This window comes from Diplotaxodon limnothrissa, linkage group LG5 (genome assembly GCF_057381915.1).
Source record: "Diplotaxodon limnothrissa isolate DT_005_m linkage group LG5, D_limnothrissa_male_GT1.1, whole genome shotgun sequence".
NCBI lineage: Eukaryota > Metazoa > Chordata > Actinopteri > Cichliformes > Cichlidae > Diplotaxodon > Diplotaxodon limnothrissa.
This window is the reverse complement of record NC_140600.1, coordinates 22,350,549-22,377,081: the sequence shown is the minus strand read 5'-3', so window position 1 is coordinate 22,377,081 and position 26,533 is coordinate 22,350,549. Positions and strand designations below refer to the sequence as shown.

The 26,533-nt window shown below is 40.1% G+C and overlaps 1 protein-coding gene across 2 annotated transcripts in view; it reads right to left on the bottom strand.

The window, feature by feature from the left end:
• LOC146632295 (inter-alpha-trypsin inhibitor heavy chain H3-like) overlaps positions 1 to 24,149 on the bottom strand; it is a 29,020-nt gene extending 4,871 nt beyond the window's left edge. The window contains exons 1-17 of one of the 2 annotated variants that reach the window (XM_085353271.1): positions 24,026 to 24,149; positions 23,243 to 23,403; positions 23,011 to 23,115; positions 22,543 to 22,705; positions 22,336 to 22,446; positions 21,284 to 21,412; positions 21,045 to 21,161; positions 19,582 to 19,750; positions 19,375 to 19,485; positions 19,016 to 19,197; positions 18,727 to 18,906; positions 18,510 to 18,631; positions 17,258 to 17,490; positions 13,700 to 13,774; positions 13,293 to 13,343; positions 11,789 to 11,821; positions 10,688 to 10,720 (exon numbers count right to left, since the gene is read on the bottom strand). In XM_085353271.1, coding sequence (XP_085209397.1) covers positions 10,688 to 10,720; positions 11,789 to 11,821; positions 13,293 to 13,343; positions 13,700 to 13,774; positions 17,258 to 17,490; positions 18,510 to 18,631; positions 18,727 to 18,906; positions 19,016 to 19,197; positions 19,375 to 19,485; positions 19,582 to 19,750; positions 21,045 to 21,161; positions 21,284 to 21,412; positions 22,336 to 22,446; positions 22,543 to 22,705; positions 23,011 to 23,115; positions 23,243 to 23,403; positions 24,026 to 24,097 — 2,047 coding nt within the window. In that variant the 5' untranslated portion in view covers positions 24,098 to 24,149. The remainder of the gene's footprint in view (positions 1 to 10,687; positions 10,721 to 11,788; positions 11,822 to 13,292; positions 13,344 to 13,699; positions 13,775 to 17,257; positions 17,491 to 18,509; positions 18,632 to 18,726; positions 18,907 to 19,015; positions 19,198 to 19,374; positions 19,486 to 19,581; positions 19,751 to 21,044; positions 21,162 to 21,283; positions 21,413 to 22,335; positions 22,447 to 22,542; positions 22,706 to 23,010; positions 23,116 to 23,242; positions 23,404 to 24,025) is intronic. The other variant, XM_085353272.1, reaches the window with a different exon arrangement.
• Positions 24,150 to 26,533: the final 2,384 nt, after the last annotated feature.

Sequence of the window (26,533 nt, the reverse complement as noted above, 5' to 3'; positions counted from 1 at the left end):
CGTTTCTCAGATGAAAGGTGAAACATCTTCAAGAAACTTAAAGAAGTCCATTAACTTAGATTCCAAGCTCCTTAGACTACCATGACCTGGATGACTGAGAACCTACCCCATTAGCCTTTTGCAGGTAGTTGTAAAAATTTACCATAGTCTCCGATAGTATTACAGGTACATTATCCCATTAATAAACTGAAAAAAATAAATAAAAACATTCTGAACGGTCTTCAATTTAGAAGTATCCTTAGAGGTTCTAAGGTTCTAAGCCTGATCAGAAATGGCCCCAGTGGAAGGGTGGCTGTTTTATGAAAGGGAAACAGAGGCAGACAACCATTCACACTGACATTCACACCTATGGACAGTTTAAGTTTAAAATAATCAGTTAATCCAACCCTGCCAACTGCATGTCCTTGGACTGTGGGAGGAACCTGGAGAGGACTAGGGCTGCCACAAACGATTATTTTGATAATCAACTAGTCACCAATTATTTTTGCGATTAGTCGACTAATCAGATCATACATCCATTGGACATAAAACATACAGCTTATTGCACCAGCAGCATCTGCTCTTATATAACTATCATTAGCTTACAGCTTTAAGTGTTTAAGGTATGTGCTAAATAAAAATAAAGACAAGATGATAGTTTGTTAAATTTTAATGAAATTTGCAGATTGTTTCGGTGAAGTTTAATAAACTTCTTACTATCTAAAATATAACGGGACACCGGAGTATATTCTCGAGCATCTCACACTTCTGATAATCAGTCGTCTGCTTATTCAGCTGTGTAAAAACTATAATTTTAATCTCAGCCAAACCGATTTACTCAGGAACAAATAAAATACTAAAAAAAAGGCCAAAAAATAACATTTTTAAGTTATCTAAGTGACTTATGTATGTTTAACCTGAGTAGCGAAAGACAGCGGTGGGTTTGAAAACGATTTGCCGGGAGTCCAGTGTTCTCACGGGCTCGACCGAGCCTTGCCCCCAGCTAGGAAAAAGTCGGAGCGCTTTTGAAAATATGTGGTGTCTTGATAAACTGAGCAGATATTTGAGGTTTAAATAGTTACATTCTCGCCTGAAAATATGTTAAATATATTTTGTGACCCAGAGAGAATAATCAGAGTAATATTAAAACTAGCTAGCTGCCGCCATTGTTGGAAACTGAGCTGGCCTGTGCTATGAATTCTGGGACACAACTTCTTCTTCTTTGGGGTTTAACGGCAGCTGGCATCCTTGTACATGCAGTGCTGCCATCTTCTGTTTCAGTCCGTTATTACACTCTTAAATCTTATTACTGTGTCTTTTCGACTATTAAATCAGTCGTCGACGATTTTGATAGTCGACGTAATTGTGACTAGTCGACTAATCGTGGCAGCCCTAGAGAGAACCCACACAAACATGAGAAGAACACACACACACACACATATATATATATATATATATATATATATATATATATATATATATATATATATATATATATATATAGATAGATAGATAGATAGATAGATAGATAGATAGATTTAAACCATAACAATTTTGGGAAAATCAGATGTGGTTGAGCAGAAGAAAAAAAAAATCTGATAATGTAAGATGGAATGAGTCTAAAAAATTAACATGCATTTATATAGAACTTGCTGACAAGAAAAAATATAACTGTGTTTTTATAAGTGAGAAGTGAGGGAGCAGGTGAGAAGTGACGGAGCAGGTGAGTAAGTGACGGAGCAGGTGAGTAAGTGACGGAAGTGACGGACAAGGTAAGCGACTCATGTTGTAACTGACGTCAGACGCCGGAGATTTTGGCGGAAAATTAAAGCAAATGGTAGTTTAGATTTGAACAAATTCATTTAAGCTTCAGCATTACCAAATACACTTATCAATTGTCTTATAACTAACGAGGAGAGTTTAGAGACTCTCCAAGATTACATCGATCAGTGCTTTCAGGATCTCGTGATGAAGAAGACCCCGTGTGCAGCTTCCCCGGCCAAAGCTGAGACGCCGTCGTCGAAAAGACAACGCCCGGCAGATTCCCCCGGCTCAACATCGCCAGCCGGCAAAGATATTGCCGACATATTGGAGTCAATCGACAAGCGATTGTCCAGTTTCGACGCAAGGCTGTCCTTGGTGGAGATTCTTCACCGAGAATTTAAATGCTTGCGAGAATCCCTGGAGTACAGCCAGCAGCAGGTGGAAACGCTTGCTGCTGAAAATGCCACGCTAAGGGAGTCGGTGAAATGTCTCACAGATAATGTTACCCAGCTCAATAGAGAAAATAAAAAAATAAAAGAAACAGTTATCGATCTACAAGCTCGTAGCATGCGTGATAATCTGGTATTTTCTGGTATTCCAGAAGCCGCTGGAGAGGACGCGGAGACCACGGTAAAAAGCTTCATCAAAACCCACCTGAAGCTGCCGGAGGACACTGTGAAGAACATCGTCTTCGATCGGGTACATCGCCTCGGCCCCATTCGGGCTACGGCCGGGAGACCACGTCCTATCGTGGCCAAATTCGGCCACTTCAAACAAAAGCAACATGTGAAAAGCCGCGGCAGGGAATTAAAAGGAACGGACTTCAGCGTGAACGACCAGTTCCCCAAAGAGATCTTGGAACGACGCAGGGTCCTCTTCCCAATCCGACGCGGCTTCATCCAGAAGGGCTCCCGCGCTGTCATCGCTGTGGACCGGCTGTACGTGGACGGACAGCTCCACCGCGACCCCAACATCACTCCGTGGCTGTATTAACCTCACACCAGATAAGAATCAGCTACACCATTTCCCTATCCACTCACACTAACTTGCATTAACATCTGTTTAACTTACCAGTATCAAATCGCATCTTAAAGTGTGATTTCATAGCAGAATTAACACCGTCACTCTCCGTCAGTGATTTAATTGGAATGTTTACGTTTTGTTTCTGTTTTTTTTTTCTTCTCGGTTTTTTTTTTTTTTTTTCCCCTCCTCTCTTTTCCCCCTCTTGGTTTTATGCTGCTCACCCCTGTCCTTGGTTTCTTTCTTTATTCCTTTCACTGCCTCGATCACCTGCTTCGACACTCATCCACAAACATCCTTTATTTCGACACATACGCACCATGCGCTCAACGGCAGCACATTTACATCAGTCAGACAGCGCACACAGTCATATAAGATACACACACACTTAAGCCAAGCCTACTCATATTAGTAACTATGCATACACAAAGTCAGACTCAGGGAGCATCTCGCCACACATTTTTTCTCTCTCTCCTTCTCTTTATTTATGAACAAGTGACGTATTCTCTCCACCTGTCTAAGCGACGCACACAGCATACATCCCTAGTTATACACAAACATCTATGGGTACACTGAGGTTCATTACATGGAATATAAATGGAGCTGGCTCCAGAGAAAAGAGGTTAAAAATATTTAACCAACTCAAAAAACTACAGGCAGATGTTGTCCTATTACAAGAGACCCACAGACCTCTTAGAGGTTCGAATGAACTTAAAACACCTGAGTTTCCTAATGTGTTCTCAGCTTGTTATAATTCTAGACAAAGGGGAGCAGCAATTTTAATACATAAAAATATTAATTTCACAGTACTCGATACAGTTATAGATCCAGAGGGCAGATTCTTAATCATTAAACTATCTATACGTGATAAAAAGCTATGTATTGCAAGTGTATATGGTCCAAATGTTGATGATCCCTCATTCTTTCACGGTTTTTTCAGTGCACTCTCTGAACACTTAGATGGCACACTTGTTCTTGGAGGTGACCTCAACCTTGGACTAAATGAAGACATGGATAGGCTCAATACAGCGGGAACTCAGCGTAATTGGCAGTCCACAAATATAATCAAACAATATATGAGCGACTTTGGTCTTTGCGATGCATGGCGCTCCCTTCACCCCACCAGTAAGGAATATACTTTTTTCTCACATGTCCATCACTCCTACTCTCGTCTGGATTATTTTTTGGTCAGCAGCTCACTGCTGAACGACATTTCAGACACTGAGATTCACCCTATAGCTGTCAGCGATCATGGTCCTGTATCTTTAACACTAATGCACAAGAATAATACTACGCCAAGAAAAAACTGGAGATTTAATATATCACTACTTAAAGATGAAGACTTTATTAAATATTTTAAAAAAGAGTGGACTTCATATTTGAACTATAATGACACTCCCGAAACATCAGCTTCTGTTCTATGGGAAGCAGGGAAAGCTGTGATGAGAGGTAAAATAATTTCTTTCTCATCACATAAAAAGAAAAAAGAAAACAAAAATATTCAGGAATTAGAAAAAAACATCAAATCACTAGAAGAAGCCTACGCGTCCCACCAAGATCAGGAAACATTGAACAAAATACGCAAAACAAAACTAGAATTAAATGAGATAATTGATAAAAAAACAAAATTCTTAGTACAAAGACTACGCCTACAAAATTATGAACATGGTAATAAATCCGGTCAATTTCTAGCAAACCAGCTAAAAATAAATAAAGAAAAAACAACTATATGTGCTGTTCAAGATTCATCTGGGAACACATTATATGAACCGATACAAATAAACAACATTTTCAGGGATTTCTATAAAACGTTGTATTCACCACAAATAAACCCATCTAAAAAAGAAATTGATCAGTTTTTGGACAACATAACTCTTCCAAAATTATTGGACACTCAAGCAATGGCACTGGATTCACCACTGACACCAGGTGAACTCCAGGAAGCCCTGATAAGTATGCACAATAATAAGGCTCCAGGTCCAGATGGCTTTCCTGCAGAATTCTACAAAGAATTCTGGTCGATTCTAGCACCAGTTTTCTACAGAACGTTGTTGGAAATTAAAGAAAAGGGCAGACTTCCATCAAATATGAATTCTGCAAACATTAATCTCCTGCTAAAACCAGGCAAAGACCCTGTATATCCCTCAAGCTATCGTCCAATATCCCTTATAAATGTAGACCTTAAAATAATCTGCAAAGCTCTCTCAAAGAGACTGGAGAAAATAACCCCCCTCTTAATTCATCCTGACCAAACTGGTTTCATAAAAGGTAGGCACTCATCAACAAATACACGTAGATTACTTAATTTGATAGACTACTCATACAGTAAAAACCTAGAAACTACAATATTCTCTTTAGACGCAGAAAAAGCATTTGACAGAGTTAACTGGAAATTTCTATTTGCAACTTTACACAAATTTGGTTTTGGATCCTCTTTCATAAACTGGTTAAAAATATTATACAATTCCCCAACAGCTTGTGTTAGAACAAATGACCAGACATCCTCCAGCTTCTGTCTCTTGAGGGGCACCAGGCAGGGATGCCCACTCTCCCCTTCACTATTTGCAATTTTTATTGAACCACTAGCAGCAGCAATTAGACAGAATTCAGTAATTAAGGGCATAAAATGCAAGAACGTGGAACATAAAATCAGCCTTTATGCGGATGATGTGTTACTCTTTCTCCAAAATTCACAAACCAATATCTCTGGGGTGATTGAATTGATAAACTCTTTTGCAAGAATATCAGATTACTCAATTAACTGGTCAAAATCTACAGTCCTACCGATTAATTGCTCCTTCCATAATTCCTCTTCTACACCACTGCAATCGGGAAATATAAAATATTTAGGTATTAATGTTTCTCCCAAGCTTGCAGATCTAACTAAATTAAACCATATCCCACTTTTAAAGAAGGTAGAAGATAATCTGGCTAGATGGAAATGTCTACCCATATCACTCATGGGAAGGGTTGCCGCTATAAAAATGATGGTCTTACCAAAAATAAATTATTTATTCTCAATGATCCCAACTAAACCGCCACAAGATTGGTTCAGATCTCTAGATTCATGTATGTCCAAATTCCTTTGGAAAAATAAACCCCCACGTATAAGCTTAAAAACACTACAAAAGACCAAGGATAAAGGAGGACTAGAACTGCCTAACTTTCAGCACTACTTCTTAGCCAACAGGCTTCAGTTTATCTCAGGATGGCTAAAACACACCCTCTTAGATGAACCTTGGCTAGATGTAGAACAAGCACTCTGCAATAATCTAGAGATCTCAGACCTACCATTTATCAGCTCAAACATCCAACGACATGAATGCTTTAAAAGCATCAACATCAGCTCTTCTCTGACAGCATGGTGGGAGTTTCTAAAATTGACGGCGTCTTCATTAATCCCATGCAAACGTACACCTATCTGGAACAACCCTGACATATTACAAAACAATAATATGATAAACTTTTCAGATTGGAGTGATAAAGGAATCAAATATTTAGAACATATACTAGAAGGAACAGAATTTATTTCATTTGACGGACTAGTTACACAATATGGGATCAACAAGAAAAGATTTTTAGAATATCAACAAATTAAATCCATAGTAAAAAAGAAATTTAAACCGGGTCAAGTTGAACTACAAACACCACCAAGTGTGGTTCAATTTCTTACTCTTAAACCCCCCAAATTACTATCCAAAATATACAGAATGCTTTCTAAAACAGATGAATCAATATCACTTCCTATTGCAAAATGGGAAGCGGATTTATCAGTTAACTTAGACCTAAACTTCTGGTCTCAGATTTGCTTAAAAACCTTTCATCTAATTAGAAATCCCAGTCTTCAATTAATTCAATACAAAATATTACATAGAGTACACTATACAGGTCATCGGATGTTCAAGATGGGCTTTACGTCTACCAACAACTGCTCACACTGCCAAACCAATTCACCGGACAATTATATCCACGCTCTTTGGTTCTGTCCACCAGTTCAGAAGTTTTGGCGCGAGATATGTGAAGACTTATCGAAGTGTCTGAAATGTAACATTCCAACTTCCCCCTTAGTGTGTTTGTTGGGCAGCTTAGATAATGTCACTTCAGAAAAGAATATCGCCCATATGGTTTTCACTGCCCTATGCATAGCCAAGAAAACAGTCCTCATGAACTGGAAAAATAAAAATAATCTTAATTCTAACCAATATAGAAATTATCTATTAGATTACATTAGTCTTGATACAGCCTCTGCCACCACATCAGATCAATTGCTCTGGGCTCCTTTGATCAGCTCCATCACCTAGTGGGGGTGGGGGGTCATAGTTTGGTCCCGCCTTCACTGTTGTGATTGGTGTGGGGGTAGGGACAGGCTTAGGGCGTCGGGGGGTTCCCCGGAGGCATCTTCCTTGGGGGGCTCAACCCGGGGTAGCGGTCATGTCCGGTTAGGGGCTCTGTTGGCTCTCTGGTGACTGTTTCCTCGCGGCTGCGTGCAGCGGGGCTAGGGGAGGGTCTGTGCTGACGGACGTGGGTTACTGACCTGGTAGCCTGGCTGGCCCTGGGTGGGTCCGGGATGGGCGTGAGGTTCTGGGGGCGCTCCGTCTCTGGGCTGGGACCCGGACTGGGCCTCGGGGGCTTGGGTCCTGGTTGGTGTGTTGCCGGGGTTGTGGGCGGGTGGGTGCATGGGGGCCCAGCCCTGGAGCAGGGTGCCGCCGGTGCGTCGAGCCACCTGGGGGGCTCTTCAACTGGTGGGGGAGATTGTCACATCTTGCAGGAGCTTTCCTCTCCTCAGGAGCTCCCTCTGCAGGAGGGGGAGATACAGGAGAGGTGGAGGAAGATCTCAGCCTGGGTGTTTATTGTCTTATGTAGTCTGGAAGATGAGTGGATGGTGGGGTGGGTGCAGTTTTCTCTGTGGTGGGGTTGGGTGGACTGTCCCGGGCTCTGTGGGGCCGGGCGGCGCTGCTGCACTGGGCCCGGTCTGGATGGGCCTGGGCCCCCTTTCCCTGGTGGGTCGCGGAGTATGGGGGTGCCTACTGGGGTCAGCGGGGGAGCTGGCCCCAGGGAGGGGTCACTTGCCCCTCCCTTCCTTCCTTCCCCATCTCCAGCTGCCTCCCTCTTCCCGCTCCACCACAACCACCCACACATGCAGGGCCTTGGAGTAGGGGTATGTCACCAGGGTGCAGAGGAGGCTACCCCCCCCTCTGTCCCCTTCTGGCTGCCTCTGCCTCAATTTTATCCCACAACTTAGACATTCACATTACTCACACTCTCATTACACATACATATAGGATCTTGGGGGTGGGCACGATACACGGAGTCCAAAGTACCATCAGGGTGTACACCCCACCCCTGGCATCGTTGCCCACCTCTCAATTTTAAATACACGTAGACATTGAGGGCTAGCAGGAGGGACCATGCGCTTACCTGCTGCTCTCTGGCAGGTAGCTCCATGCCCTCCTGGGTTTTAAATGCACCTTAGAACACACATGCATCAACATTACAATGAGCGGGTGGAGGGAGGTTTGGAGTCTTCTCTCACCCCCGTTCTCTGCGACCTGCTGGAGCAGGGGGGCTAGGAGGAGGAGTTGGCCGTCCGACTGCGGTCTGGAGTGTGGAGCCTTCCTGCTGCTGCGGAGTCGGGGCGGTCTGCCTCCCCCCACCGCAGGGAAAAGGGAAACACCACCTGGGTCTGGGTGCAGTTCCCCCCTCCAGGGGCGAGGGCACCTAGACCCGGTTTGTAGAGTACGCTTGGGGAGTGTGATCGTGTGTACAACGTCTCTTTATGTCTGTCTCCACGTTGGTTGAGTGTGGAGTAAGTGCATATGAGAGCATGAGGGTGGGAATGGATGTTTGTATCTGTGTGTGCCTGTATGTCTGTGTCTATATGTCAGGTTGGGTGTCAGGCGCCACCTCTCTGGGGACATCTCAGGCCCTCCAAGGTTTGGAGGCCTATCTCCCCCTACCACCACTTCCCCTGCCAGTGGCGGACCCCCTCAGACATCGGTGCGTTGGTGGTTCTTTGTGTCCGGGGATGGGCGTCCAGGTACACACCGGCTCACTCCTTGGCGGCCGCTTATCGGGGCCTGGAGCCTGGGGCTCGCTCGGGCCACTTCGGAGGTGGGGTGCCCCCGGCCTCTCGGCCTGGGGCTCGGTCACTCAGGCGCAGCTGGCTGCCGGCGGAGCTCACGGGCGCGTCACTGCAACTCCCCCTGGCTTCTGCTCCGCGGCTGCTGAGTGAGCCCTCATCTGGGACTCTCCTCAGCTCTTTCCGGGACAGTGGCGCAGCTGCCCCTCTGTTGGTCTTCCTTGGTCTCTTGTGTTCTGGGGGCCTCTGGATGTCTGGAGTTTTGATCTCCTCCACACCTGCTTCACGCCCTGGAGGACGGGGCTGTGGCCCCCCCACACCCTCTAGCAGATTATTACATGAAGGAACCTTTTAAAAAAACAAAAAACAAGCGCGTCCATGCTCACAGGTGTACACACGGGTGATCACACCCACAAACTACACCCTTTTTGGCTCCTACCTCAAAGCACACTGTGTTCTGTTGATCTTATGTGCTGCACAATAATGTTTAACATTTAGTATTTACTGTCATATTCCCATATATCATTGTGATGTTGTTTATTCTATTATTCTTGTTCTCTTCTGCTTGCTTTCTTTTTTCTTTCTCAGCAGGTGATCCAGGTGATTGATATATGCATTTTTTTTTCTCTGCCCGTTCTGTTGGTTTTTGTCTTTTGCCCTTCTCCCCCGTCCCTCTTCTCAGCTGTTTCTCTTTCCCTCTTTCTTTCTCCCCTTCTTTCCCCCAGTCAAGTCTGTCCCGTATTCAGTAAGTGAAAATAAAATAAACAATAAAAGGTGAATCAAATGGACCATTACGGCAAGGCTGGGATGGTCAGTTTGGTAAAGTAAATCCGTTGGGCATCTTTCTTTGCCTTTAGACAACAATTCTGATGGCAAAAGAGCCAAACGGGACAGGCCAAAAAAAAAAAAAAAAAAAAAAGAACTTGCTGACAACATTAGTACAGCACTCTATATTAGTCATGTTTTCTCACAGTATCTAGTTTATTAGTTAGCATGCATTTATATATTGTGTATTTATAATGAATAAGTCAGTACAAACTTTAGTAGTAATTATGTCTTAATAGAGCACCTGCATTATGTGCCACAACATACCTCAATGTTGCAAATCATGAATGCTAATGACTCATAAAACAACAAAATAATGAACAAATTGATTAATTAAAATTAAGAAACATATTCATTTATATTTATATATAAATAAACCCAAAGCAATCGTGACTAAAATAAAGTTTAAAAAGAGGACAAAAAACCATCTTGAATCTACAAGAAAAAGTATTGTAGATTCAAGATGGTTTCTTGTAAAAACACAATAAAAATAGAATATTGTATGAATTGATATGTTTTTTTTTATGTAAAATGTTTCTCATTAAGAGTCTGTTTCTGTGTTAGGCCTCTTTGTGTTCCCATTTTATTTTTGTAGTCTTTTGTCTATTATGCTTTGTATTCAGCTTTACTTCCCTTGTCTTATCCCTGATTAAGTTTAGCTGTGCTAGCCTTGTGTTTCCATTTTACAATGATTGCTCTCAGTGTCTGGGATAATGTTTGTTCATTGTTGTGCTGCACTGCTGTCTTTAGTGTTTATTCTGCCAATTTGTTCCCAGATCCTTCCTTGTGTTTTCCCCATTATTTCTAGTGCTCTATACTGGACTGCCATTTATATAGAGCTTACTGACAACAGCCTATGTTACTCATGTTTTCTGCCTGTAACTAGTTTAATAGTTAGTACAAGTTTAATTATATTGTATTTTTTTGTATTTACATAGTTAAGATAGTTAATTTATTTAGTACAAACTTAAGCAGGAGTTACATCATAATAGAAAAGCTGCAATATTTGTCACATCATACCTTGACGGCCAATATTCTTTCCTTTTAAGATTCCTGAAATAACAAAAACAAATTGATAACATGAAATTAAGAAACATGTTCATTTATTACTTGCCAAAATAAAGTAATAAACAAGGTCCCTTTTTCTTGTCAATTCATACACGTTTTTCATTCAATTCAGTGCAATTCAGATTTATGTATTGACGTTGAATACATTTAAACAACACGAATTACATACACCAATATTTAAAATCCTTATGTTGCATATTGATTTAATAAACACACCCTGAAACTAACCCATGCTTTAAATAAATAAAAACACGTATTATATTGAATCTCAAAACTCAGTGTCAGGTTTGTAGTGATGGGAAGTTCAGCTTTTCAGAGAGCTGGCTCTTGTGACACGGCTCCCAAACGGGTCTTAATTTATTATTATCTATAGCCTCATATTTTAGCCCTACTTGGCAAAGATGGATGCTTTGTGTGTTTATAAACCCTTTTGCATTCATTGTTTTTATGAGAAGCCTTATAATTGCCTAATTTTGTTGTTCTGTTGCAAAAGCAGGTATTCTTACTTTTGTTTAATATTTTCATGAAAATTTTCATTTTAATTTAACACAAAAACAAAACACTGCAAAAAGGTTTTTTCACATAACAGAAACAGAACCAAACTCAGTAGCCGAACAGTATTTCATCAGTGTAGGTTGATATTGCAGTGTCTCCTCTTAGTTAGTTAGTCATCTGCTTCTTCTTTAAAGTGCAGCCAGTTGCTGCTTTATTTATGTGTGTCAATCATATTTATGTGTTTTCACACTCTTCTCCTCGACGCTGTCTACCATCTCACTCACTGACTGAGGGGTAGGGACGTGCGGAACGATCCAGAAAATTCGATACTTTTACGTTTGAATTTTTACGTTTTACACTCTGTAATATAATATCTTAAAAATGAAAGTTTAAGCAAAAAAGTCAGTAATTTCCAGTTAAAATGTTAATGAAAAGCTCTACGGCTGTGAATCCTTCATCAGAAGAATAGATGTTAGGAAACCCAGTAAACTACGCATTAACAACCTTAAGCAGCAATTACATAATATTAAAGCAGCTGCAGTATGTGTCACATCATACCTTGTACGGCACGAGTACGTGTGTTTGAGATTCCTGAAACAACAAAAACACAAATTGATAACATGAAATTAAGAAACATGTTTATTTCGATTTATATATAATACTTAACTAGCCGAATGGCCCAAAATAATACACAAGGTCCCTTTTTCTTGTTCCCACACAGCAAGGAGGTCTGGCCCGGATCTGGTATCAAGCCGGCACTGCTGACCGACCTCTGGCATGATAGGACGTATGTCATCCAGACATGGGCCAGGCCTGGCAGAGATGGCACTGTCTATGTGATGGCATGGCATCGATTGTGGTTTGGGTTCTGTGGCCCAGGCTCATAGAAAACAGGTCTTCCCTGGATCCAGCATCAAGCTGGCACTTCTGACTGACCGGTGTCATGGTAGGGTGTTTGTCAACCAATGTGGGCGACCTCTGGCAATGATGGCACTATTTATGTTCCTATTTTCCTATTTTAGTTAGAAGACCCAAATGCCATGTTGCAGCCAAATGCCATGTTGTAGCCAATGTTTCAAGTGCAGGTTTGACAGGTTTGTGAGGAAGCACTCAGTTTAGAGAAAGTGTGTGATTGGCTGAATGTGGCCTGTTGTATGGAGCATTTTGAGTAATCTGGGAAACTAGAAAAGTGCTATATAAGAGTCAGTCCATTCACTTATGAACAGAGTTTTGTCATGTTACTTTTGCACTGTTTTGCATGTTCCAGGACATTATTACATGGCTTGATTAAGGTACACATTAGGCCGACATCTGGGGCCAGACCTGAAACTGTTCTGTGCAGTGTGTCTACAACTGGCCCATGGCTGCACACAACTTACACATGGCCCACATACCGCAAAGAATGACGGCCCTTTGGTGGCCCAGACCAGGTTTACCAGAGGTTGTCCACACATGGGCCAGCACAGGACCACCAGTGTGTCTGCAACTGGCCTTGTGCTGGCCTATGTCTGGGCCACATCTGGCAAACCAGATCTGGGCCACCAAAGGGCCGTCATCCTTTGCGGTATGTGGGCCATGTGTAAGCACATTTTGTGGGCCAGATCCGGGCTATACCAATTTTGCTATGTGGGTTGATTCAAACATGGTTTTTTTTAGTAAAAATGTGTTAATTCAATTCATTGCAATGCAATTTAATGTATATATTGTTAAATTTCAACAACAGTTGCTTCACAGCACTGTATATTGTTAGATTATTCACACAGGTTTTGTCTTACTTTTATTATCCTTTTTTTTTTAATCATTAGAACAACTGAATTAGAAGGTAGTTCAGTTTCTTGAACATTGAACTTATAGAGACTAGAGTTTGAGAAATCTGTTAAAAGCTAGTTTTAAAAATGACTGAATTAACTGAACTTCTCAGAGAAGTCATAATTTTCAAGAACTAAACTTATTTTTCTGTTCAGGAATGTGAGTTTGGTAGTTACAATTCTGTTAATTTAGAGCAGCCGTTACATAAACCTTGCATTGGGTGATGGTCTAATAAATTTGTTTAGCACTGTACCTGATAAACTGTATCCTCCATAGCCTGCAATGGATTGTTTGCCCATCACATCTGTGATTAGAAACAAACAGTAACATTTAGGAATCTGTTATTTTCTTTAAAAAATGTTTTAGGGTACGGTACAGTTGCCAATCTATGTCTGTGTAGGTTCGCAGTCATCCAGATCATGATAATCTAAGGAGACTGGAAGGAAAAGTTACTGGACTTCTTTAAGTTTCTTGAAGACATTTCATCTGAGTAACGTCTTCAGTTCTAAAATCAAATGGTGGATAGTCCCAGATAGTTAAACCCTATCGAGGTCGCTTAAGAGGACTATGTATCATGTGACTCATCACACAAGTGTGAAAAAGGCATGGGTCATTATCACTAGAGGTTTGGGGTGAAACCATTGTGGCATCTAACCTCACCTGACGCAAGATGTGAGTGACGGTTGAGTTGCCTGGAAACGGGTCTCCATGCTGGATTGTCGTGAATAACCCCTCCTGTTCAAAGATAGTTGTTGACAGTGAACATAAATGGCTGCTTTCATTCCTCTTTCAGATTATCTATTGTCTTCTCCTTCCAAAATGTGAACATTGGTATCCTCGACAGAGTGACCTTTGACCTATAGATCCAGATGTACAGCCAAGTCTTTTCCTGTCAAGGTGGTTCTTCTGTGTTGTGCATTTTTTAGAGTGGGTGTTGAGATTCTCCAATGTTGAGGTCAGTGTTTGTGTTCTACCCATTATTCCTAGTGCTCTAGACTGGATAACCATTTATATAGAGCTTACTTACAGCAGTCTATAGCTGTGTCCCAAAACATCGGCTGCATCCTTCGGAGGCCGCATTTGAAGGCCGATTACGTCACAGCCAGGCAACGAAGGCTGTCCCAATTCGTCGACTCCTTCAAATGCGGCCGACAAATGCGTCCTTCATTTCCCCGAATTTGAAGGATGGGTCGGGTGTGTCCTTTGTGGCCCACCATATCCCAGAATTCATAGCACGGCCCAGCCAAATTTCAGCTGCCAACAATGGCGGCCGCTACTGAGTTTTAAAATTAGTCTTATTAATCTTTCTGGGTCACAAAATAAACTTTTAACATATTTTCAGGCGAGAAAGTAGCTGTGTAAACATCAAATATCTGCTCGGTTTATCAAGACATCACATATTTGCAAAAGTGTGCCGACGTTTTCAGAGACGTCTGTTACCCACCCGCTCGATAGCAAGCCGGGGGGGTTCAATGGTCACTCCAGCCGGCGAGAGCAGCGGACTCCCGACTTCATCGTTTTCAGACCCCCGCTCTTTCGCTACTCAGGTTAAACATGATATATAAGTCACTCTGATAACTTAAAAATGTAATTTTTTACCCTTTTTCTGTGTTTTATTTGTTCCGGAGTAAATCGGTTTGGCTGAGATCAAAGTTATTAGATTAAATAAAACTTTCTTAATAATTAACTTTATTAATTCCTCCGGAATTTTCACAGAGCTGAATAAACGTCAAACAGAAAACTGATTAAACAGAAGTGTGAGACGGTCGAGAATTTACGCCAGTGTCCTGTTATATTTTAGATAGCAAGGAGCAGACGGACGAGTTTATTAAACTCCACCGAAACAGCGGTAATGCAAATCTGAAGGCTAGACCGTCCCATTTCACAGCCTCGCACTTCCGGCCTTCTCGGTCTTCGAAGGACCCGGCCCACGTAGACCGCGAAGGCCGGGTCCCCCGAAGGATGCAGCTGACATTTTGGGACACAGCTTGTAAGTGTCACAGAAATGGCTTATGTATAAAGAAGTTTAATAGATGGTTCCAGCAGTTAAAATGTTCTTGCTTGTACGTTTCTGTGGTCAATATTGTAGTTTTGTTACACCGCTATTATCGCGAGGTTTGGGCGTGATAGTATAGGCTGTGAGCCCACGTTTAATAATCACGCTAAGGAGTTCAGCGAGCTATCTGCAAAGGCCGGGTTAGTCTACCAGCTGTACAAGGTATTTGTCATTTGCCATAACTGTATTGTAATATTGTGAAAATTTGTAATGTATGGTGTTCTAATTATTTTATGTTTTAATTTAGAATGCACAAGACTGTAAAGGTATTCTTTTAGGACCTCCAAAGTGGCAGGTGGCCACGGGGTAATTTTTGTTGTTAAAGCACAAGTGTTACTTTTGATAGACTGAAGCGCTTAAAGCCTTTGTGTTTTATGTTTGTAGTTTTCACGGCGTTCAATAAATGCAGCGAAGCGCCCGTCTTGAAGAAGCCGTGCCTGTGTTGTCATTTCGGAGTTACACAGCTTATGTTAGTCATGTGTTGTGGGGCGTGGTCTGCGGTGCTGGACGCACCTGCACAGCATCCATAATCACACCTGCTGTGTTAAAACACAGTGAATTGGGGTTTGGGGCTGAGTTGTAAGCTGCGTTGAATGTGGTGTGATGTGCAATATAGATGGCTCTGAACGACAATCTCTGGACCCGCTGTATCACACTGTTAGGGTGCCTGGGTCGTCGACCCAGTGTTTTGTGTTTTTGGTTCTTTGATTTTGTTTATTTCATTATATTATGGGTTATAGGTTTATTCTTAGTTCAGGTTTTCTGTGTGGGTTTTGTTAGAGTTTTAGTGTTCTGGTTTTCTGTCTGTTATCCATAGTTGCTGTCTCCCCGGGTCAAGTCTGCATCTCTTTGTTATGTTTCCTGTTTTACTTTGAAAGTCCTTGTCTCATGTTAATGTCTCTGGTTTTGCTGCCTTTGTCTCGTTAGGCCTGATTTGCCCCAGCTGTGTTTCCCTCCTGTTTCCCATTCCCTGATTGCTACCTCTGTGTATTTAAGCCCTGTGTTTCTCTTTGTCTGTGTCGTGATCTACCCTCATCTTGCTGTGTGTTCTGTTTGCGTAAACCTATTTTGTATTCTCAGTTTTGTTATCCTTTTAAGTTCAGCATTAAAGCTGTGTTTTGTAGTTTACGTTTGTCTCCGGAGTCTGCACTTTGGGTCCTTTCCTGCCTGCACACAGCCATTTCATAACACACACCATATCATGTTTTCTAACAGTACCTAGTTTATTAGTTAGTATAGGTTTACTTATATAGTGTATTTATAGTTATTAAGCTAGTACAACCTCAAGCAGTAATTACATCATATTAAAGCAGCTGCAGTATGTGTGGCCCGGATGCACTGTCTACATTGGCTGTCTCTCACCCTTTTTCAACCCTCTTTCAGTAAATATTCTCAGTTGTGGTTATTATGTGTGAGTTTTGATGTTTGAAGTTTAGAACTTTTAGTTTCTTTTCTTAATTTTTGTAATCATAGTGATGCCTCTGTTCCCGGTCTGCACTGGTTAGTATCTATCAATAGTGGTCCAAGGAAGGAACAGTGGTGAACCAGCGATGAGGCCATGGGCGGCCTAGGATCACTGAGAAATGTGGGGAACAAAGACTGGCATGTGTGGTTCGATTTAACAGATGAGCTACTGTGGCTCAAAGTTCATCCTAGCTCTGATAGAAAGGTATTACAATACTCAGTGGATGGCAGTTTGATGCGCATTGGGTTTTTCCTTAACTTGACAATGACATTAGTCTACTCACCCAGGCGACTACTAGTTAATCAGTTAATCCAACCCTGCCAACTGCATGTCCTTGGACTGTGGGAGGAACCTGGAGAGGACTAGGGCTGCCACAAACGATTATTTTGATAATCGACTAGTCACCAATTATTTTTTTGATTAGTCGACTAATCAGATCATACATCCATTGGACATAAAACGTACAGCTTATTGCACCAGCATGCATCTGCTCTTATATAACTATCATTAGCTTACAGCTTTAAGCGTTTAAGGTATGTGCTAAATAAAAATAAAGACAAGATGATAGTCAGGGCATGGCAGTTTGATGCATATGTTTTTTTCCCCTTAACTTGACAATGACATTAGTCTGAGGGCTAAAAGTAGAGATTATGAAGCATTTCATTTATTTCAGTCTTTTTGTGTTTGTGATACTCACCAGATGAACGGCGACTACTAGGAGCCAAATATTGTCTTGAAAAGGAGTGATCTACACGGGGCTGCCATCTCTGTGGTGTTTCACCTTCCTTTGGTTTATGAAGCACATCTGTGTTCTCTCCTGGAGGCTTTGTGACCACCATAGATGTGAGAGGAGTCACAAAACTGTACTTCAGTGACAGCTCCAAAGCCTCCTTCTTTACTTTCTCTTTCTCCGGTCCCGATAACTGAAGCCTGTGCCACAAAATATTAAATAAATATGAACATTAAGAAAGAATTAAATGTGCACTTGATAACTTCTGCATGTCCTTGGCCCATCTTGAGTGTTTTTAAAGTACTGCTGTATAGGTGGAATTTTTAGAAAATGGAAAGATTAGATTAGATTTTGTGATTCTAATCATAAAAATTGATAAAACAATAATTTGTGTGTAATATTATCACACAAATGGTGACAACAGTGAGTTCATGTGCCACACTTCTTTTTAAAGCTGGTCCTCATTTCCAGATCAACGGAAACATTTACTGATACATTCAATAGAATGTAAAATATAGGTTTTTAGGTCATCGGCTGCCTGCTAATATGAAACAAATTTTCAAGACAGGTTAGCCTCAAACAGAGCTATGCAATTTGAAATGTGTTTTGTTTCTGTAATGAATCATTTCAGTCATGACTTGTTTACTGAACTGTGTTTATGGTAGTTTTCATGATAGAATCTTTTACCATTAGCTACTTTCAGCCACTCCCTTATTCACAAGCTGGTCCACATTTTATGATCGGGCAGCTTTTTATCATCATCATCACCATCATCTTTATTTATAAAGTACTTTAAAAACAACCACAGGTGACAAAAAGTGCTGACATTAGAACTAAATAATACAATTAGATGAGGTATAAATAAAACCCAAATAAAAGAAGGAAAAAAGTAAAATAATTAATTAGTTAGTTAATAAATGGTTTAATTCAAAGAGAAACTAAGTCTCACTACAGTCAAAAGCCAGCTTTTTATGCAGCTTTTTATGCCAAATACCCCAAGGGATTTGTGACTCCTCTCAGAATCAAACCTGGGGTCTTTGCTCCTTAGAAACGTGTATAAAGCTGGTCAAAATAAGGAAATTACTGTAAATATGTTACCTCAGGGAAATTATTAAATAACTTTGGCCTTTTCTAAAAGCCCAACTTTATTGTACATTTGACCATTAAATAAACTGTTAGGAACAGTCAAATGAGGAAAGATGGCATATATCATACTCACTCTTTGTCTAGTAGCTGCTTAACTGTGAGGTACGCCCAAACCCTCTGGATACGGTCATCAGACACTGTTCCAGTGGATTCCACGGTTTTATTTGATTTAGAGAATATTATTCTTCTATTACTCTGTAACAATTCAAATGCAATGTAATGTCAGTATAGATACAGGGAAAACAGTTTAAGAAAATGACAACTGATGAGTCCTGCAAATCTATTTTTACCGAAATGGCCACAACTTGAGGGGTGAAGGTTTCAATATTGTTATCTGTGATCTCACCGGCCACCACAATCTCAGAACCATTATAATACTGGCTGAAGTTAGTCTGGGTTAGATTGGTCCCACCAACATAGATCATTGTCACGTCTGTTAATAGAGGTGTGGCCACCTCTTCATAGAAACCCTGTTGATATACAATGTGGACATTATACAAACTATTCTTGTTTTTTCTTTCAATCCTCTGCGATTTTTAAATCACATCATAAGAGTATTTACTGTATAAGGAAAATTACCTTCAGCTGTAAATCAGCATCAGAGTCTTCATATATCCGCCGTGCCACACCATTATTTTGCAGCGACATTTTCTCAAGGAACTTAAAATCAACATCAAAACCAAAACCAAGACAGTACAGTGGGAATTTGCCTGCAATAGCTTGTCTTACATTTGACTGAATATTCTCCAGGTTTGTCACCCCTGAAAAGATGCAAGATATACCCAGATAGAGTCAGAAATAACAGTCTCAATAATGCTAAAAAAAAACTTGATAAAAAAGCTTAAAACATATAACTAAATTAAATACAGTGTTTAATCTAATCCCCTATTTCTTGAAGTATTCTTGCACATTTATGTAAATGTGTGCTTTATTATAACCTGAGGTTGGGTCTCCATCTGTAAGAAGTATCAGAATAGATGCTGAACCTTCTCTGCTATGATCATTCAGCATACGTGCTCCTTGCAACACTGCTTCATTTATATTTGTGGCTGAAATTCAACAACAAACAAACAAAGTTTCAGGCCAGACATTTTTCTGTCAAGTGTTCATATTCCATAATATATATGTTTACTGCAACTCCTCACATCCTCTAGCTTGTATATTGCTTGCAAAGTTTTTGGCGCTTTCCAGGTTTTTGCTGTTGGCCTGAACGAGTTCTCGCTTCCAGTGCAAAATGTTGCCATCAAAAGTGATCAGACCAAAGTGATCATCTTCTGCCAGATCATTCAAAATGTGGATTAATGCAGTCCTAGTCTGGGCAAAAACATGTTACATTTTTAAAGTGATTTAAACATATTGCATGTTTTAGAATTATAGAGTGAAAAACCACCACAAAAGTGTTGATAAAAAGTTCTTTCCCTTTTCCTGATTTCATATTTTTTCCATATTTGTCACAGTTGCATGTTAAAGATCATTAATTTAATTTTAACATTAGACATAGATGACCCAAGTAAATGCAAAATGTAGTTTTTAAATGATCATGATTTAAATTTTAAAAAATTACCTGTACCTGTTTCCATGTGTAAAAGTAATTGCTAACAAATATCAACAAACAACACATCAAGCCCTAAACTAATGAATCTTGAGAACACCTGAGAGACAAAGTTACTGAGATATATCAGTCTGTAAAAGATTATCTGTTTGTGCGTTGAAGCTCAAGCATACTAAAATTATGCCGCACGACAGTGGTCCAAAACACACAAGGAAGTCCACCTCTGAATTACTGAAAACAGAAATATATGAGTAAAACAAATAAACAATTCATGTCAGGACTTAAATCCCTTTAGATGCTTTGGCATGGCCTTAAACTGACCGTTGTAAACCCTCAAGTGTGGCTGAAAGAATTCTGCAAAGAAGAATGGTCCACAGCAATGTTAAAGACTCAGTGCAAGTTATCTCAAAGACTTGATCGTCTTTATCAAATCGAATTTAATTACTGGAGTCCAAGATAACAAAACAAACTGGAAAAACGTGAACTAAGCAGGCAGGCCGAACACATGGCAAGAAAGGAGGGAGAATGTGACGCTGAACAGAGGGAAACACAGACACTAAATACAAGAGAGAAAAAGGACAAAGAGGAAACACCTGAGAAACACAGCTGGCAACTAATGAAGCAGACAAGACGGGAGAGAAGCAAAACAGAACATGACACACAACAACAGGAGACTATCAAAGTAAAACAGGAAGTACAGGGAAAACACACACACACAGGCAGATATCCAAAACCAGAAACACTAAGTAAACTCAGGAGCATAAGCATACTAAACTAAACTAAGAAATAAACGATTCAGAGAAGATTGAAAAACCTCAACCTCAAAACAGTAAAAACAAACCACTGGGTCAACGACACAGGTAACCTAACAGGTGATACTTTTGGAAAATGTTTTTTCCAAAATAAATAAATTCATCATCATTTAAAAACAGCATTTTGTATTTACTTGGGTTGTCAGTATCTAATACTAAAATCACATAAATCTAAAGCACGTTGGTGTGATAAAGATGCAAAAATCAGGGAGGAGGGCAAATATAGGCCCTTCAAAGAATTTACCTGGAGTATTTTTCTGCCACTCATTGAGCCACTCTGATCAATAACAAAGACGACATTTTTTGGCACTCGAGGAAGATCAGATGGAGCAAAGTGATGAACAAAGTATCTGTCAGATTTCTAAGGAGCAGTGAGAAGAAGGTTCGTTGGTCAAAAGATAATTTAAGGAGCAGAAAAATATAATATTAATTCAGCATTTCTTTTTCTCTTTGTGTGTACATTGATAATTGACCAGGTTTTACCTTGATGTGTCCTAGTCCATTGTCCCTGTTGACATCATAAATAATAACTAGATCTCCATTCATACCCTGATCACTACAGCTGTCACACATCTTCTGTTGGTCAACTGTTGGATAGAAATACACCCACGCCTGGAAACAGAATGAATTTAATTCTTTAGACTCATGAGAGACAGAGAGGTCAGTGATTTTAATTTCTGTTTACTTGATAAAAAAAAAAAAAACTGTGTCCTTTCCTTCCAAACCTTTGATTGCATTCATCTGAAAGGTGAGAATGTACAAGCTCAATTTCAAAATATTCTGCACAATGTGTAAGATCTTAATATAAACAAAACTTTCAGACAACTTACACTCCATATTAAAGAATAAAGGTCAGCAGCTTAAAATTCAGTTTTCTAACAAGTCTAATTATACTAAAAAATATTTAGGTCTGACTGGTCATAAAAAGAGAAGCGGGGAATTTCAGCAGTAAAGATGGTCTCACCACTTTCTCAAAGACTGTCTAGGAAACTAGACAGTTATAATATGATATATTAAAAGATTCAGAATATAGAGACATATGTTTTTACTCAAGGACCAAATGTTTGAATCAATATTTTATCATTGTCCATTCAGTTGGCACCACATCTAAAATAGACGAGACTTTGTAGTAGCAATCCCTGCATGAGCTCAGGAACACTTGAGAAAACCATTGTCAGCTAATATGGTTTGTTGTTGTATACACAAATAAAAAAAAAATCAACAAGATTGTGAAACACTTATTTCTTATTTAATTTCTTATTTGAATTTCTTATTTCGTATTGAATGTGGACTGACGTGATAAGAAATGCAACTGCCATGTACACATGACATGGTTAACTTGTGTATTTGTACATTTCTGTGTAGCTTCCACCATTTAATCCTTGCCTCTTCCTTCCCTCGCTTCCTCTTCCTGATTTTCAAAGGCATCCTACAACCTATCATCCTATCCTGATAGTATCTATTTTATTGTCTGTTGTGACAGGACTTAGGTTCACTTAATGCTTTACAAAACTGAGATTTCCAATATACGGTACCTCTTTATCTGTGTGTGTTTTAGTGATGGCATTAGCGAGGGCTTTGGTGCTCAGGCCTCCTTTCACATCGATGAAACTGAAGCCAGCTTCCTCTTGAATGTGCACGTCCACCTGGTATTAAGTACAGTAAATATAAGATCTAGTCATGGCTTACCTCAGCATTGTTCTCCTAAACAATCACCGAACAGATAGCAATAAGACAGTCACCTTGAAGTCACTGACAGGCTGCATGGGTCGAGCATGAATTTGCAGCTCGTACTTGCCACGTGTTCGTTTCATTAATTCCTCATATGTGAGTTCAAAAGTGACCTTTTTGTGAGCAGCCACAGTTACAGAGGTCTTAAATTCCTCCAGAGTCCTTCCTACAGAACTATAGCAGAAACAATAATCATTTCCTTAAATAGAATGTCACAGCAGGTTATTGCTAAAATGAGAACATTAAAAAAACAGAACAAAAAACCCCCAAAGTGGGAAGAGGGGACATCTTCCCACACCCTTGTTTCAAACACCCTGCCTGTGATGGGGGTATCCAGGAGATTTGTGGTGTGCTTTGGCTTTGTCCCAGTTGGTCCTGTTGGACTTTCACCCTTTGGCCCATGGATCCCCCCCAAAAAACTTGTTTTGCGTGACTGAGAATTGTTTTTTTTATGTCAAGTTATGACTGAACTCAAATACCTGACAAGTCCAGCACTTTCACCACGGGACACAGCTTCAGAGTACTGTTGCTGAGCTTGCTCCTTAGCTTTCACAACACCATCATAAACTTGGCCATCGATAAACCTGGAGGACCAAGAGAAGCCCTGGTGTAAATACACACTATTGAGTATCCTGTAATTTGTTTTTCAGTATAGAATTCTTTATTTGCAAATGTCTCTGGATGGTTACACATTATTTTAACTTCACACACATTCGAAATTTACTGATGAAGGCATTCTTGGGAATCCGAACATGGAATTCAATTTCCTTTGACTCGTTCATACGATTGGCCACACGGCTTGTGATGACAGTGGTGGCATAACGACTGGTCACTGTGGAGTTTATGTGAAAGCTGTAGATGTCCCAGTCATCCTGAGCAAACACAGGAGGCACATTTTTAAAAAAGTGGCTTAGGTGATCTTATTGGTTGACCAAAGGTCAGATGTAAAAACAGATGAAAAACAATGTGTTGGTGGATGACATCAGTGAAATCTAATTGGTTTAACTGCAGTAACACCCCATTCTTTTTATTTTTCCTCTAGTTTTAACTATTACATTCTTTCCCTAAAGAGTTGATTTCCCAGACCGACTGGGAAACAGAAGTTTCCAAAGTCAGAATAATATTACAATATTTAAGTTAAAAAAAGAATAGACAATAAATATTTACTTAATGGGACTTGGCATTTTTAACCTTAATTTAGAACTTACCAGTACCGTTATCAATAGCAAGCTTTAACTATTAAAGTTTGCTCAAATTTCCTTTTGACTTCGACCCAGAGCAAGAATAAAGTAAATATGCAAACAGAGATTGATCAAAATTCCTTCAATTCACAAGACATTATGCGATCTTACTGTATATTAGTTAGCTAAAGACTTTAACCTTTTATTTTTGCCTCCTCAACATCCGTAATGCAAACATGCACACACACACATTTTTTTAGATTTTGGATTCTTGAAGTGGTTCTGTGGCCCTTTTTAAGTATTATTATCTTACCTTGTTTGGCAGTGTGGAGGCCAAAGACAGCAGCAGTCCAAAGAGAGTGATTTGCACCACACTTCTCTCCATTATGCCTCCTACCAGAGTGCAATCAAGGCAGCTGAAACTGCCTTTTAAACTCAAACAAGGACAGCACTGCTGTGTAAATATTTTTAATATTTAAAGAGCAAACTCTACTTTCTGTCCTCTTCTGCCAGCAATAACAAACACCCCCACACACAAACCACTCCTCCAACAAAGTGATTTTCCTGCAGTTTTGTGAGCTTTAATGTTGACAGATCGGTGCACTTTACCAGGACTTTGTTACCACAACAATCTTTTCATTTGTGGTAAGCCACAGTGTTCTGATAAAGATACATGAAGACAATTTGACTTTGTAATTATTGGTGAAACTGAAAGAATGCATTAAATTACATTTTCGATAAGACAAATCAGTGTTGTGCAACATAAAAATCAGTCAGTGGTCTCTGAAGGGCAGATTCAGCAGACATAAGCAAGCAGGTCATTGTGAGAGGAGAGACAAGGGTATAGTCAACAGTGCTGTCACTCCAAAAGAGACACCAAAATAGTTAATATATCTTTGTGTTTAGGAGTAATAATAGAAATCGACGATTTTTCATGTAAAACAAAGGGGGGACTAGGAAAAAAAAGTTTGGGAACCACTGCGTTAGATTACTAATTACTGAAAAAAGTAATGGCTTTCCCATCACTGGATATGGGGTTGTGACGTTCGGTGAGCCCCTGCCATTTTCATTCCTAAATAAATAGATTATTTTAACTCCTTACAAATAATCACAGTGCACCTCATCTGAACCTTTTCCTAGGTTCATACCTAGTTGAGGATTGATACTTAGTAACATCTCAGTAACATCTCATTTACATTAAATTGTAAAGATAAAACCCCAGATAAGGTAGATCAAATTAGTGCTCTGCGGATGGATGTTCCAGAATACTTTTTTGTCTAGTTTCAGACATGTCAGCTAAGTTGGACAGGTGCTGACAGTAGACTATTGATCTTGGCATGTAACTCTTAGTGACAGAACTTTATAACAGCGGTCCCCAACCTTTTTTGCGCCACGGACCGGTTTATGCCCGACAATATTTTCACGGACCGGCCTTTAAGGTGTCGCGGATAAATACAACAAAATAAAACTAGTACCGGTACCGAAAAAACTAAGATTTATTCTTAACACACGTGAAAAGACCGAGGAAAACCGAGTTAACGCTAAAAACGATAACAAAATAATGCTGAAAACCCTGAAAACCATACATTTCACACCTGAGCCTCAACTCTCGCGGCCCGGTACCAAACGACTGACGGACCGGTACCGGTCCGAGGCCCGGGGGTTGGGGACCGCTGCTTTCTAAGGTCACACATCTGTACTTAATGCTAAAAGCATGAGTCTTGGTCATTATATTGCAAAATTACCTTCCTGCTGTGGTAATTAGTGATGGTAAATTTGATTCTTTTTACTGAATCGAGTTTGAATGAGTCACTCACCAAAATTAATCGGGTTTTTTGAGTCCTTTCAGTCACTGAGTCAGTTGCCCAGAGAGCGCAAAAATGTACATTTTCACTCAAACTTAATTTGTTTCTCTTTTCATGTATATCATACTGCTAAGATGAGTGATTGAAAAAGAAAAACAACAATTTTTATACAGCAAAAAAGAGCAAAAGATTTTAATTTTATTTTATTAGTATTTTCCTCAAATGTGTCAAATATATATTTTCTCATGTAAATGTCCACTGAGCTGTGAGCCAGGGGGCGGTAATGCGCTTTAACATTGGTTGCCAACCAAGAAGAAGAAGAAGCTGTGAGCCAGGAGGGAGGGGGTGAGTGAGTGAGTGATTCGTTTATGCTACGTTTCAGCACAGGAAGGGAGGGGGTGAGCGAGTCCTGAGTGATTCGCTTGCTCTATGATTCAGCACAGGAGGGAGGGGGTGAGTAGCTCAAATGTGCTGTTAGCATGTTAGCAGAGCGATGCTACTGTGAACCAAGGAGCTATTGTCTTGATGTGAGCTTCTACTCGGGGTTTTTTCTTCCAGTTCAGAGCAGAAATTATTTTGTTAAGATACTGGATGTTGTGTTTTGCTCCACAATTTTAATTTTAAGCTAGATATATTGCTGCTAACAGCAACAGGGATGAGTCAGTGAGTCAGTTGGGCTTGTGAATCATGATTCATGAGTCAGTAAAGTGATTCTCGAGTATTGAACGATTCGTTCATGATTCGCGCATCACTAGTTAATATGTTGATTAATGGTTTTCTTTCGTTTTTGATGTACTGCAGAATATTTTTTATAAAATCCCAGGCCAGGAAAATCACCTTCATGTTTTTCTGTGTTTTATCTTCAGCTACTTTGACACAAAGGCATCTGCTGTGATGCTTACACCTTTGATAAAGTCTTGCGAGTGTCAGCTTCCTTTTTATAGATACAAAAACATGTAAATGTACTGATCTGAATTATAATATTTCTGACTGTCTGAGGCAAAATTTCCCAGATT